Source organism: Macaca fascicularis, chromosome 12, assembly GCF_037993035.2.
Source record: "Macaca fascicularis isolate 582-1 chromosome 12, T2T-MFA8v1.1".
NCBI classification, from domain to species: domain Eukaryota; kingdom Metazoa; phylum Chordata; class Mammalia; order Primates; family Cercopithecidae; genus Macaca; species Macaca fascicularis.
This window is the reverse complement of record NC_088386.1, coordinates 91,599,622-91,614,312: the sequence shown is the minus strand read 5'-3', so window position 1 is coordinate 91,614,312 and position 14,691 is coordinate 91,599,622. Positions and strand designations below refer to the sequence as shown.

The window sequence follows — 14,691 nt, the reverse complement described above, 5'->3', positions numbered from 1 at the left end:
GCTCTATCATTTTTCTTACATTGAAAGATCTTAATATCTTATCAGTTCAGATAATTGTTTTATAATAATCACAAATATGTCAACACACGTGGAGAAAACAAAAACTCTAGTTATTTTAAACCAAGGCCACTGAGTTGGAACAAGATGGCTGAATAGAAGCCTCCACTGATAGCTCCCCCCATCACCCACAGGAAACCAAGTTTTAACAATTATCTGCACACAGAAAAGCACCGTCATAAGAACCAAAAATCAGGTGAACAATCACATTACCTGGTTTTAACTTTGTATCACTGAAAGAGGCATTGAAAACAGGAAAAACAGTTTTGAAACCCTGATGCTGCCCCTCCCCATTCCCCAGTAGTACCCATGTGGTGCAGAGAGAGAAACTGTACATGTAGGGGAGGGACAGCATAGTGACTGGGGGACTTTACATTGAACTCAGTGCTGCACTGTTGCAGCAGAAAGCCAAAACTGTTCTGACCTCAGCTGGCACCTACCCACACAGAGAGCATTTGGACCAGACATAGTCAGAGGAGAAGCACCAATCCCAGTTATCAGAACTTGAATTTCTCAGCAGGCCATGCCACTGTGGGCTAAAGTGCTCTGGAGTCCTAAGTGAATTTAAAAGACAGTCTAGGTTACAAGGACTGCAATTCTTAAGCAAGCCCTGATGCTGTCCTGGGCTTAGAGCTGGTGAACTGGGGCAACATGTGACCTAAGCTAGACACCAGACAGGATGGCTGAGGAAGTGCTTATGCCGTGCCTCTCCCAACCCTAAGCAGTGTAGCTCACACCAATGCAGGTGACTCCTTCCTTCTGCTTGAGGAGAGTAGGGAGAAGAGAAAAGACAGCTTTGTCTTGCATCTTGGATACTAGCTCAGCCACAGCAGGGCAGGGCGACATGCAGGGTTGTGAGGCCCCCATTTCAGGCCTTAGCTCCCAGATGACATATGTAGACATACCCTGGGCTGGAAGAGAACCCGTTGCCTTGAAGGGAAGGACACAATTCTGGCAAGATTCATCACCTGCTGACCAAAGAGCCCTTAGACCCTGAATAACTAATAGTGATATCCAGGTAGTATGCTATGGGTGTTAGGTGAGACTCTGATACATGCTGGCTTTGGGTAGCATCTCAGCCATAGTGGGGTAGAGAACCAAGTGGGACCTTGGGGCCCCCAAGTCCAGGCTTAGGCCCTTCGACAGTATTTCTGGACCTGCCATGGGCCAGAGGGGCGCCCACTGCCCTGAAGGGCGAGTCCCAGGCCTGGCAGTATTCACCACAAGCTGACTGGGGAGTGCCTGAGGCTTAAGTGAACATTGGTGGTGGCCTGGCAGAACTCCCCATGGGCCAGTGGTGGCAGCAGCAGGAGAGGCTCTTCCACTTGTGGAAAGAGGAGGGAAGGGTGGGAAGGATTTTGTCTTGTGGTTTGGGTTCAAGCTTAGCTGCAGTAGAATAGAACACCAAACCTGGAGAAAGATACCAATATTCAAGTCCAAGGTTTTAGAACACCAAGCAAATTTAACCCAAAGAAGACTACCTCAAGGCATTTAATAATCAAACTTCCAAGGTAAAAAATAAAGGAGCCTAAAAGCAGCAAGAGAAAAGAAACAAATAGCACACAATGGAGCTTCAACATGTCTGACTGCAGGCTTTTCAGTGGGAACCTTACAGGCCAGGATAGTGGCATGACATATTTAAAGTGCTGAAAGAAAACACTTAGTATATCTCATGAAAATATCCTTCAAACATGAACTAGCAAGAGAGATTTTTCCAGACAAACAAAAGCTGAGAGATTTCATCAACACCAGACCTATCCTACAGGAGATGCCAAACATAGTTTTCAAATCTGAAAGAACAGGATGAGCAATAAGAAATCATCTGAAGGCACAGAACTCACTGGTAATGATAAGCACACAGAAAAATAGACTATTATAATACTGTAATTGTGGTATGTAAACTACTCATTCCTTAAGTAGAAAAACTATGAGCCCATCAAAAATAATAAATACAACTACTTTTCAAGATATAAACAGTACAAAAAGATATAAAGAGAAACAAAAAAAGTAAAAGGCAGGAGGATGAAGTCAAAGTGTAGATTTTTAAATTAGTTTTCTTTTTGCTTGTTTATGCAATCAGTGTTGTCTTCAGTTTAAAATCATGGGTTATAAGATATTATTTTCAAGCTTCATTGTAATCCAAAATAAAAACTATATACAACAGATACACAAAAAATGAAAAGCAAGAAATTAAAACATACCACCAGAGAAAATCACCTTCACTAAAAGGAAGACAGGAAGAGAAGACCACAAAACAACCAGAAAACATAAAACAAAATGGCAGAAGTAACTCCTTACTTATCAATAATAATATTGAATGTAAATGGACTAACTAATCAAAAGACATAGCATGGATGAATGGATTTTTTTTTTTTTTTAAGGAAAAGCAAGACCCAATGGTCTGTTGCCTTCAAGAAACACACTTTACCTATAAAGTCACACATAGACTGAAAATAAAAGGATAAAAAAAGTATATATTCCATGCCAATGGAAACAAAAAATTACCAGGAGTAGCTATGCTTATATCAGGCAAAATAGACTTCAAGACAAAAACTGTGAGAAGACACAAAGAAAGTCATTATATCATGATACAAGGGCCAATTCAGCAAGAGGATATGACAATTATAATTTATATGCAAGAAGCACTGGAGTGCCCAGATATATCAAGCAAAAAATATTATAGCTAAAGAGAGAAATAGACGTCAATACAATAATAACTGGAGACTTAACCACTTCACTTTTGCCACTGGACAGATGTCCCAGACAGAAAACTAGCAAAGAAACATCAAAGTTATGCTGTAGACCAAATGAACATAATAAATATTTACAGAACATTTCATCCAACAGCTGCAGAATGCGAATTCTTCTCAGCATATGGATAATCCTCAAGGATAGACCATATGTTAGGTCACAAAACAAGGTTTAAAACATTTTTTAAAAAGGAAATAATATCAAGCATCTTCTCTGACTACAGTGGAATAAAACTAGAAATTAATAACAAGAATTTTGGAAACTATACAAACACATAGGAATAAAGCAGTGTGCTCCTGAATGACCAGGGGGTCAATGAAAAAATTAAGAGGAAATTGAAAATTTCTTGAAACAAATGATAATGGAAACATAGTATACCAAAACATATGGGATCTAGTGAAAACAGTGCTAAGGGGAAATTTATAGATATAACTGCCTACACCAAAAAAACCTAATTATGCACCTTAAGGAACTAGAAAAGCAAGAGTAAACCAAACCCAAAATCAGTAGAGAAAAGAAATAATAAACATCAGAGCAGAAACAAAAAAATTGCAATGAAGAAAACAATAAAGATTAATGATATGAAAAGTTGGTTTTTGAAAAAATAAAATTGATAAACATTTAGCTAGACTACCTAAGACGTAAAGAGAGAAGACCCAAATGAGTAAAATCAGAAATGAAAGAGGAGACATTACAAATAATTCTGTAGAAATTCTAAGGATCAATAGTGGCTACTATAAGCAACTGTATGCCAATAAATAGGAGAATCTGGAGGAAACGCTTACATTCCTAGATACACACAAAGTACCAAGATTGAACCATGAAACAATCAAAAACCTGAACAGACCAACAAGTAACAAGATAGAATGCATAATAAAAAGTCTCCCAGCAAAGGAAAGCCCAGGACCCAATGGCTTCACTGCTAAATTCTAGCCAACATTTACAAAAGAACTAATGCCAATCCTACTCAAACTATTCTGAAAAATATAGGAAGAGAGAATACTTCCAAACCTATTCCATGAGGTCAGTATTACCTTGATACCAAAACTAGACAAAGACACGTCAAAAAAAGAAAACTTTAGGCCAATATCCCTGATGAATATTGAGGCAAAAATCCTCAACAAAATACTAGCAAACTGAATTCAACAATGCATTAAAAACATCATTCATCATGATCAAGTGGAATTTATCCCTGGGATGTAAGGATGGTTCAACATAAACATATCAATCAGTTTGATGCATCATATAAAGAGAATGAAGGACAAAAATAATATGATCTTTTCAATTGATACTGAAAAAGCATTTAATAAAATTCAACGTCACTTCCTGATGAAAACCCTCAAAAAACTGGCTATTGAAGGAACATACCTCAATGTAATAAAAGCCATAAAAGGCAGACCCACAGCTAGTATCTTACTGAATAGGGAAAAACTGAAAGCCTTTCATCTAAAATCTGGAACACATCAAGGATGCTCACTTTCACCACTGTTAGTCAACATAGTGCTGGAAGTTCTAGCTACAGCAGTCTGATGAGAGAAAGAAATAAAGGGCATCCAAATTGGAAAGGAAGAAGTCATATTTTCCTTGATGATTTTTTCTTTTTTTTGAGACAGAGTCTCACTCTGTTGACCAGGCTGGAGTACAGTGGCGCGATCTTGGCTCACTGCAACTTCCGCCACCTGGGTTCAAGCGATTCATCTGCCTCAGCCTTGCGAGTAGCTAGGACTACAGACGCACACCACCATGCCCGGCTAATCTTTTATTTTTATTTTTTGTATTTTTAGTAGAGATGGGGTGTCACCATGTTAGCCAGGCTGATCTTGAACTCTTGACCTCGTGATTTGCCCGCCTCAGGCTCCCAAAGTGCTGGGATTACATGCGTGAGCCACCACGCCTGGCCAATATGATCTCATAGCTGGGAAAACATAAAGACTCCTCCAAAAAAAAAAAAAAAAAACTATTAGAGCTGATAAACAAGTTACAGGATACAAAATTAACATACAAAAATCAGTGGCATTTATATATGCCAAAGGTGGACAATCTGAAAAAGAAATCAAGAAAGTAGTCCCATTTACAATAGTCTCAAATAAAATTAAATACCTAATAATTAATTTAGCCAAAGAAGCCACAGGTCTCTGCAATGAAAAGTATAAAATATTGATGAAAGAAATGGAAGGGGACACAGAAAAAGGAATATTTCATGTTCATGGATTTGAAGAATCAATATTGTTAAAATGTTCATGCTACCCAAAGCAATCTACATATTTAATGCAATCACTAACAAAATGCCAATGAGATTCCTCACAACTAATAAAAACAATCCTAATTTTTTTTTGTCTCCTGCCCATCCCCACAGTTCTACAATTTTTGTGGAGCCACAAAAAAAACTCAGAATAGCCAAAGCTATCTTGAGCAAAAATAACAAAACTGATGGAATCACATTACCTGGTTTCAAATTAGAATTCAGACCTTTAGTAACCAAAACAGTACGGTACTGGCGGAAAAACAGACACATAGACCAATGGAACAGAATGGAGAGCCCAGAAACAAATTCATAAATCTACAGTAAACTCATTTTAGAGAAAAATGCCAAGAACATACATTGGGAAAAAGACAGTCTCTTCAACAAATGGTGCTGGGACAACTGGATATTCATATACAGAAGAATGAAACTAGACCCCTATCTCTCACCATATAAAAAAATCAAATCAAAATGGATTAAAGACTTAAATCTAAGACCTCAAACTATGAAGCTGCTACAAGGAAACATTGGAGAAAACTCTCCAAGAATTTGGACTGGGCAAAAATTTGTTGAGTAATACTCCTCAAGCATAGGCAAACAAAGCAAAAGTGGACAAATGGGATCACATCCAGTTAAAAAGCTTCCACACAACAAAGGAAACAATCAACAACATGAAAAGACAACCCAGAGCATGGGAGAAAATATCTGCAAACTACCCATCCGATGAAGGATTAATAACTGGAATACATAAAGAGATCATATAACTCCGTTAGAAAATCTCTAATAACCTGAATTTAAAATAGGCAAAAGATCTGAAGAGATGTTTCACAAAAGAAGACACATGAATGGCAAATAGGCATTTGAAAAGGTGCTCACCATCACTGATCATCAGAGACATGCAAATCAAAACTACAATGAGATATCATCTCACTTCAGTTAAAATGGCTTTTATTCAAAAGACAGGCAACAACTGCTGTCAAAGATGTAGAGAAGAGGAAACTGTCATACACTGTTGGTGGGAAAGTAAGTTAGTACAACCACTATGGAGAACAGTTTGCAGCTTCCTTAAAAAACTAAAACTAGAGTTACCATATCATCCAGCAATTCCACTGCTGGTATATATCCCAAAGAAAGGAAATCAAGATATCAAAGAGATATCTGCACTCCCATGTTTCTTGCAGCACTGTTCACAATAGCCATGATTTGGAAGCCTAAGTGTCCAGCAAGAGATGAGTGGATAAAGAAAATGTGGTATCTGGGGGTGGTGCCAAGGTGGCCAAATAGGAACAGCTCCAGCCTGCAGCTCCCAGCATGAGCGACACAGAAGACAGGTGATTTCTGCATTTCCAACTGAACCTCCGCTGCTGATACACAGGCAAACAGGGTCTGGAGTGGACCTCAAGCAAACTCCAACAGACCTGCAGCTGAGGGGCCTAACTGTTAGAAGGAAAACTAACAAATGGAAAGGACATCCACACCAAAACCCCATCTGTACATCACCATCATCAAAGACCAAAGGTAGATAAAACCACAAAGATGGGGAAAAAGCAGTGCAGAAAAGCTGAAAATTCTAAATATCAGAGCGCCTCTCCCCCTCCAAAGGAACGCAGCTCCTCTCCAGCAACAGAACAAAGCTGGATGGAGAATGACTTTGATGAGTTGAGAGAAGAAGGCTTCAGAGGATCAAACTTCTCTGAGCTAAAAGAGGAAGTACAAACCCAGCACAAAGAAACTAAAAACCTTGAAAAAAGATTAGACTCATGGCTAACTAGAATAACCAGTGTAGAGAAGTCCTTAAACGACCTGATGGAGCTGAAAACCATGGCATGAGAACTACGTAACGAATGCACAAGCTTCAGCAGCCGATTCTATCAACTGGAACAAAGGGTATCAGTGATTGAAGATCAAATGAATGAAATGAAGTGAGAAGAGAAGTTTAGAGAAAAAAGAGCAAAAAGAAACGAACAGAGCCTCCAAGAAATATGGGACTATGTGAAAATACCAAATCTACGTCTGATTTGTGTACCTGAAAGTGATGGGGAGAATGGAACAAAGTTGGAAAACACTCTGCAGGATATTATCCAGGAGAACTTCCCCAACCTAGCAAGGCAGGCCAACATTCAAATTCAGGAAATACAAAGAACGCCACAAAGATACTCCTCAAGAAGAGCAACTCCAAGATATATAATTGTCAGATTCACCAAAGTTGAAATGAAGGAAAAAATGTCAAGGGTGGCCAGAGAGAAAGGTCAGGTTACCCACAAAGGGAAGCCCATCAGACTAACAGTGGATCTCTCAGCAGAAACTCTACAAGCCAGAAGAGAGTGGGGGCCAATATTCAACTTTCTTAAAAGAATTTTCAACCCAGAATTTCATATCCAGACAAACTAACTTTCATAATTGAAGGAGAAATAAAATCCTTTACAGACAAGCAAATGCTGAGAGATTTTGTCACCAACAGGCCTGCCCTACAAGAGCTCCTGAAGGAAGCACTAAACATGGAAAGGAATAACTGGTACCAGCCACTGCAAAAACATGCCAAAATGTAAAGACCATCGATGCTAGGAAGACACTGCATCAACTAATGAGCAGAATAACCAGCTAACATCATAATGACAGGATCAAGTTCACACATAACAATATTAACCTTAAATGTAAATGGGCTAAATGGTCCAATTAAAAGACACAGACTGGCAAATTGGATAAAGAGTCAAGACCCATCAGTGTGCTGTATTCAGGAGACCCATATCGCATTCAGAGACACACATAGGCTCAAAATAAAAGGATGGAGGAAGATCGACCAAGCAAGTGGAAAACAAAAAAAGGCAGGGGTTGCAATCCTAGTCTCTGATAAAACAGACTTTAAACCAACAAAGGTCAAAAGAGACAAGGCCATTACATCATGGTAAAGGGATCAATGCAACAAGAAGAGCTAACTATCCTAAATATATAAGCACCCAATACAGGAGCACCCAGATTCATAAAGCAAGTCCTTAGAGACTTACAAAGAGACTTAGACTCCCATACAATAATAATGGGAGACTTTAACACCCCACTGTCAACATTAGACAGATCAATGAGACAGTTAACAAGGATATCCAGGAATTGAACTCAACTCTGCACCAAGTGGACCTAATAGACATCTACAGATCTCTCCACCCCAAATCAACAGAGCATACATTTTTCTCAGCACTACATCACACTTATTCAAAAATTGACTACATAAGTGAAAGTAAAGCACTCCTCAGCAAATGTAAAAGAACAGAAATTATAACATACTGTCTTTCAACCACAGTGCAATCAAACTAGAACTCAGGATGAAGAAACACAATCAAAACCGCTCAACTACATGCAAACTGAACAACCTGCTCCTGAATGACTACTGGGTACATAACAAAATGAAGGCAGAAATAAAGATGTTCTTTGAAACCAATGAGAACAAAGATACAACATACCAGAATCTCTGGGACACATTTAAAGCAGTGTGGAGAGGGAAATTTATAGCACTAAATGCACACAAGAGAAAGCAGGACAGATCTAAAATTGACACCCTAACATCACAATTAAAAGAACTAGAGAAGCAAGAGCAAACACATTTAAAAGCTAGCAGAAGGCAAGAAATAACTAAGATCAGAGCAGAACTGAAGGAAATAGAGACAAAAAACCCTTCAAAAAAATCAATGAATCGAGGAGCTGGTTTTTTGAAAAGATCAACAAAATCGATAGACTGTTAGCAAGACTAATAAAGAAGAAAAGAGAGAAGAATCAAATAGATGCAATAAAAAGTGATAAAGGGGATATCATCACCAATCCCACAGAAATACAAACTACCATCAGAGAATACTATAAACACCTCTATGCAAATAAACTAGAAAACCTAGAAGAAATGGATAAATTCCTGGACACATACACCCTCCCAAGACTAAAGCAGGAAAAAGTTGAATCCCTGAGTAGACCAATAACAGGCTCTGAAATTGAGGCAATAATTAATAGCCTATTAAGCAAACAAAGTCCAGGACCAGCCGGATTCACAGCTGAATTCTACCAGAGGTACAGGGAGGAGCTGGTACGATTCCTTCTGAAACTATTCCAATCAATAGAAAAAGAGGGAATCCTCCCTAACTCATTTTATGAGGCCAGCATCATCCTGATACCAAAGCCTGGCAGAGACACAACAAAAAAAGAGAATTTTAGACCAATATCCCTGATGAACATCGATGCAAAAATCCTCAATAAAATACACACCGAACAGCAGCACATCGAAAAGCTTATCCACCTTGATCAAGTGGGCTTCACCCCTGGGATGCAAGGCTGGTTCAACATACGGAAATCAGTAAACATAATCCATCATATAAACAGAACCAAAGACAAAAACCACATGATTATCTCAATAGATGCAGAAAAGGCCTTTGACGAAATTCAACAGCCCTTCATGCTAAAAACTCTCAATAAATTTGGTATTGATGGAACATATCTCAAAATAGTAAGAGCTATTTATGACAAACCCACAGCCAATAGCATACCGAATGGGCAAAACCTGGAAGCATTCCCCTTGAAAACTGGCACAAGACAGGTATGCCCTCTCTCACCACTCCTATTCAACATAGTGTTGGAAGTTCTGGCCAGGGCAATCAGGCAAGAGAAAGAAAGAAAGGGTTTTCAATTAGGAAAAGAGGAAGTCAAATTGTCCCTGTTTGCAGGTGACATGATTGTATATTTAGAAAACCCCATCATCTCAGCCCAAAATCTCCTTAAGCTGATAAGCAACTTCAGCAAAGTCTCAGGATACAAAATCAATGTGCAAAAATCACAAGCATTCGTATACACCAATAACAGACAAACAGAGAGCCAAATCATGAATGAACTTCCTCTCACAATTGCTTTAAAGAGAATAAAATACCTAGGAATCCAATTTACAAGGGATGTGAAGGACCTCTTCAAGGAGAACTACAAACCACTGCTCAATAAAATAAAAGAGGACACAAACAAATGGAAGAACATTCCATGCTCATGGATAGGAAGAATCAATATCGTGAAAATGGCCATACTGCCCAAGGTAATTTATAGATTCAATGCCATCCCCATTAAGCTACCAATGACTTTCTTCACAGAATTGGAAAAAACTAAAGTTCATATGGAACCAAAAAAGAGCCCACATTGCCAAGACAATCCTAAGCCAAAGAACAAAGCTGGAGGCATCACGCTACCTGACTTCAAGCTATACTATGAGGTTATAGTAAGCAAAACAGCATGGTACTGGTACCAAAACAGACATGTAGACCAATGGAACAGAACAGAGCCCTCAGAAATAATACCACACATCTACAACCATCTGATCATGACAAACCTGACAAAAACAAGAAATGGGAAAAGGATTTCCTATTTAATAAATGGTGCTGGGAAAACTGGCTAGCCATAAGTAGAAAGCTGAAACTGGACCCCTTCCTTATACCTTATACAAAAATTAATTCAAGATGGCTTAGAGACTTAAATGTTAGACCTAAAAGCATAAAAACCCTAGAAGAAGACCTAGGCAATACCATTCAGGACATAGGCATGGGCAAGGACTTCATGTCTAAAACACCAAAACCAATGGCAAGAAAAGCCAAAATTGACAAATGGGATCCACTTAAACTAAGAGCTTCTGCACAGCAAAAGAAACTACCATCAGAGTGAACAGGTAACCTACAGAATGGGAGAAAAATTTTTGCAATCTACTCATCTGACAAAAGGCTAGTATCCAGAACCTACAAAGAACTCAAACAATTTTACAGGAAAAAAACAACCCCCTCAAAAAGTGGGCAAAGAATATGAGCAGACACTTCTGAAAAAGAAGACATTCATACAGCCAACAGACACCTGAAAAAATGCTCATCATCACTTGTCATCAGAGAAATGCAAATCAAAACCACAATGAGATACCATCTCACACCAGTTAGAATGGCGATCATTAAAAAGTCAGGAAACAACAGGTGCTGGTGAAGATGTGGAGAAATAGGAACACTTTTACACTGTTGGTGGGACTGTAAACTAGTTCAATCATTGTGGAAAACAGTACGGCGATTCCTCAAGGATCTAGAACTAGAAATACCATTTGACTCAGCCATCCCATTACTGGATATATACCCAAAGGATTATAAATCATGCTGCTATAAAGACACATGCACATGTATGTTTATTGTGACACTATTCACAATAGCAAAGACTTGGAATCAACCCAAATGTCCATCAATGACAGACTGGATTAAGAAAATGTGGTGCATATACACCATGGAATACTATGCAGCCATAAAAAAGGATGAGTTCATGTCCTTTGTAGGGATATGGATGCAGCTGGAAACCATCATTCTCAGCAAACTATTACAAGAACAGAAAATCAAACTCCACATGTTCTCACTCATAGATGGGAGTTGAACAATGAGAACACTTGGACCCAGGAAGGGGAACATCACACACCGGGGCCTGTTTTGGGGTGGGGGTAGTGGGGAGGGATAGCATTAGGAGATATACCTAATGTAAATGATAAATTAATGGGTGCAGCACTCCAATATGGCACATGTATACATATGTAACAAACCTGCACATTGTGCACATGTACCCTAGAACATAAAGTATAATTAAAAAAAATAAAAATAAGTTAATTTAAAAAACCAAAGAAAATGTGGTATCTGTACACAATGGAGTACTATTCAACCATAACAGATAATGAGATTCTGTCATTTGCAACAATATTGATGGAACTGGAAGTCATTATATTAAGTGAAATATGTCGGGCACAGAAAGACAAACTTTGCATGTTCCCACTTAACTTGTGTGAGCTAAAAAGTTAAACATTGAATTCATGGAGAAAGAGAGTAGAAGGATGGTTACCAAAAGCTGGGAAGGGTAGTGGTGGGGTAGGAGGTAAGTGGGAAAGTTCAGTGAGTACAAAAAATAGTAAGAATAAATAAGATCTGGTATTTGTCAATAATAATTTAATTGCACATTTAAAAATAACCAAAGCAGGGCCAGGCATGGTGGCTTACACTTCTAATCCCATCACTTTGGTAGGCCAAGGCAGGCAGATCACTTGAGCCAAGGAATTTGAGACTAACCTGAGCAACATGGCGAAAACCTATCTCCACTAAAATTACAAAAATTGGCCAGGCATGGTGGCACGTGCCTGTAGTCCCAGCTGTTTGGGAGGCTGAGGTGGGAGGATCATTTGAGCCCAGGAAGTTGAGGCTGCGGTGAGCCAATATCTTGCCACTACACTCCAGCCTGGGTGACAGAGTGAGACTGTCTCAAAAACAAACAAAAAACCAAAAGTGTATAATTGGATTGTTTATAACATGCAGGATAAATGTTTGGGGGATGGATACCCCATTTAACATGTGATTATTAGGCATTGTATACCTCTATCAAAATATCTCATGTATACCATAAGTATATACACCTACTTCTGTGTACCCACAAATATTTTTTAAAAACTGAGGCCACTGAAATTTTAAGTAACCTCATAACCGATGTATCTAGCTAATGAACACTTTCCAGTGCTCTTCTCAACTGTCCATGTCCTCACATACTTCACAACTAAATTAAGAGTAAGCGTTCAAGACTGAACTCGAGCTTCATTTTCTTTACAGAAACATCTGTGTCTGCAGTATTTCAGCACTCTCTCTCAACTCTGGGTGTTAGCATTTTATATTATATTTTATTGATTTTAAATAGTTATTTCTCTGAGATGTCTTTTCTATTTATTGCTTTATATTATTATTATTGAAAAATTAGTTAAATTTTCACCTATGTGTATCTTTTCCCCTGAGCTGGATTACTAACTCCTTGGAGTTAGTATTTTACAATATAATACTTTTTTCTGTTTTCCACAGTACCTAACACAATGCTGTGTATATTAAAAAGTACTTTAGTTCTTATTAACTAAAGAATGATGCTGTATCCTCAATGTGTCTGAACAGACAACTTTTTCTTTATATATGTAAATGTGTATTAACTCTTTTAACTAACATAACCAGACATTGTTCTCTGAAAACTGTAATAAAAAAGAAATAGGGGAATGCTATTCAGCCTTAGAGGGGAAAAAAACGGGAAATCCTGTCATTTGTAACAACATGGATAAACCTGGAGCACTTACATCAAATATGCTAGGAAGAGAAAGACAAATACCACATTATCTCAGTTATAGTGGATCTAAAAAAAATCAAACTCATAGAAGCAGAGAGTAGAATGATGCCTACAGGGGTGGGGCTGGTGGGCAGTGGGGATTGGGGAAGATGTTGGTCAAAGGATAAAAAATTTTAGGAGGAATACGTTTAAGGTATCTATTGTACAAATTGATGACTACAGCTAATAGCAACGTATTATATACTTGAACATTGCTAAGAGAGTAGATTGTGTAGTGTTCTCTTTACCAAAAAAAGTGTGTGAGGTAGTATATGTTAATTGGTTTTATTTACCCATTCCATAATATATACATTTTCTCGAAACATGTTGTGTACCATAAATATATACATTTTTGTCAATTGAAAAAAGAAATTAAATAGGAAAATGAGATTGCTGCGCAGTTTTTCTAGATTATTGAAGTTTAACTTCAGGGTTTAGTAAGGTTTTTTTGGCTCACATTTGAAATAGATACTTAATAAAACTTAATTTGCAGTATCATTCACTTTCAAAATAACTAATATATTCAATACCTGTCCTTTCAGATTGAGCAGTTTAATGCTGAAGAGGAAGCATTTGGTTGGCTACCATCTGTATATCCTCAACGTAAAAAAATCCAAGATGGCTTGAACCCTTATCTTCGTCTTTACGAAACTGCTGTCGAATTTAGCAGCAAATATAGAACATGGACTGAAGGGCCATATCACAAAGTGAATCCAGACCAAGTAGAAGCAGATATTGGAAATTACTGGAGAGGATTATATAAACTGGAGAAAACCTTTCATGATTCTCCATATGCATTGGCAATGACAAAAAAAGTAAGATCAAAGGTGGAAGATTTCAAGCAGCACATTCCTCTCATTCAAGTGATCTGTAATCCTGGTTTGCGCCCCAGGCACTGGGAGGCCATGTCTGCCGTTGTTGGTTACCCTTTGCAGCCATCAGATGACTCCACGGTCTTCTCCTTTTTAGACATGAATCTGGAACCATATCTAGACAGATTTGAAGGTATTAGCGAAGCAGCTAGCAAAGAATATTCTCTTGAAAAGGCGATGGAGAAGATGATTACTGAATGGGATGCAATGGAATTTGTCATCCATTCTTATAGAGAAACTGGGACATTTATTTTGGCATCAGTTGATGACATTCAGATGTTGTTGGATGACCATATTGTTAAAACACAAACTATGCGAGGATCTCCTTTCATTAAGCCTTATGAAAAACAAATGAGGTAAAGTGACATTTATATGGCAATGTTTATGCTCTGTTACCAAAATCACTTGTATTTAATGTAAAGCTCCTTTGAGAATTATTTCACACTTAATATCTCATGCTTAATATTTTATTTCTTTTGAGAATTGATTCTGCATTTCATACTTAGCATTTAATACTAAATATTTAAGATCTTTAAATATTTAAAGATATAATCAACGGCTTCATTGCTATTGGAAGATTGCTCATTCTTTGCTATCATCTTAATGGTT

General features: G+C 38.0%; 1 protein-coding gene across 1 annotated transcript in view; it reads left to right on the top strand.

The window, feature by feature from the left end:
* The window catches only part of DNAH7 (dynein axonemal heavy chain 7), a 340,485-nt gene that overhangs the window by 96,665 nt on the left and 229,129 nt on the right, over positions 1-14,691 (top strand). The window contains exon 18 of the mRNA XM_005573795.5: positions 13,753-14,438. Within this exon, the coding sequence (XP_005573852.2) occupies positions 13,753-14,438 (686 nt within the window). The remainder of the gene's footprint in view (positions 1-13,752; positions 14,439-14,691) is intronic.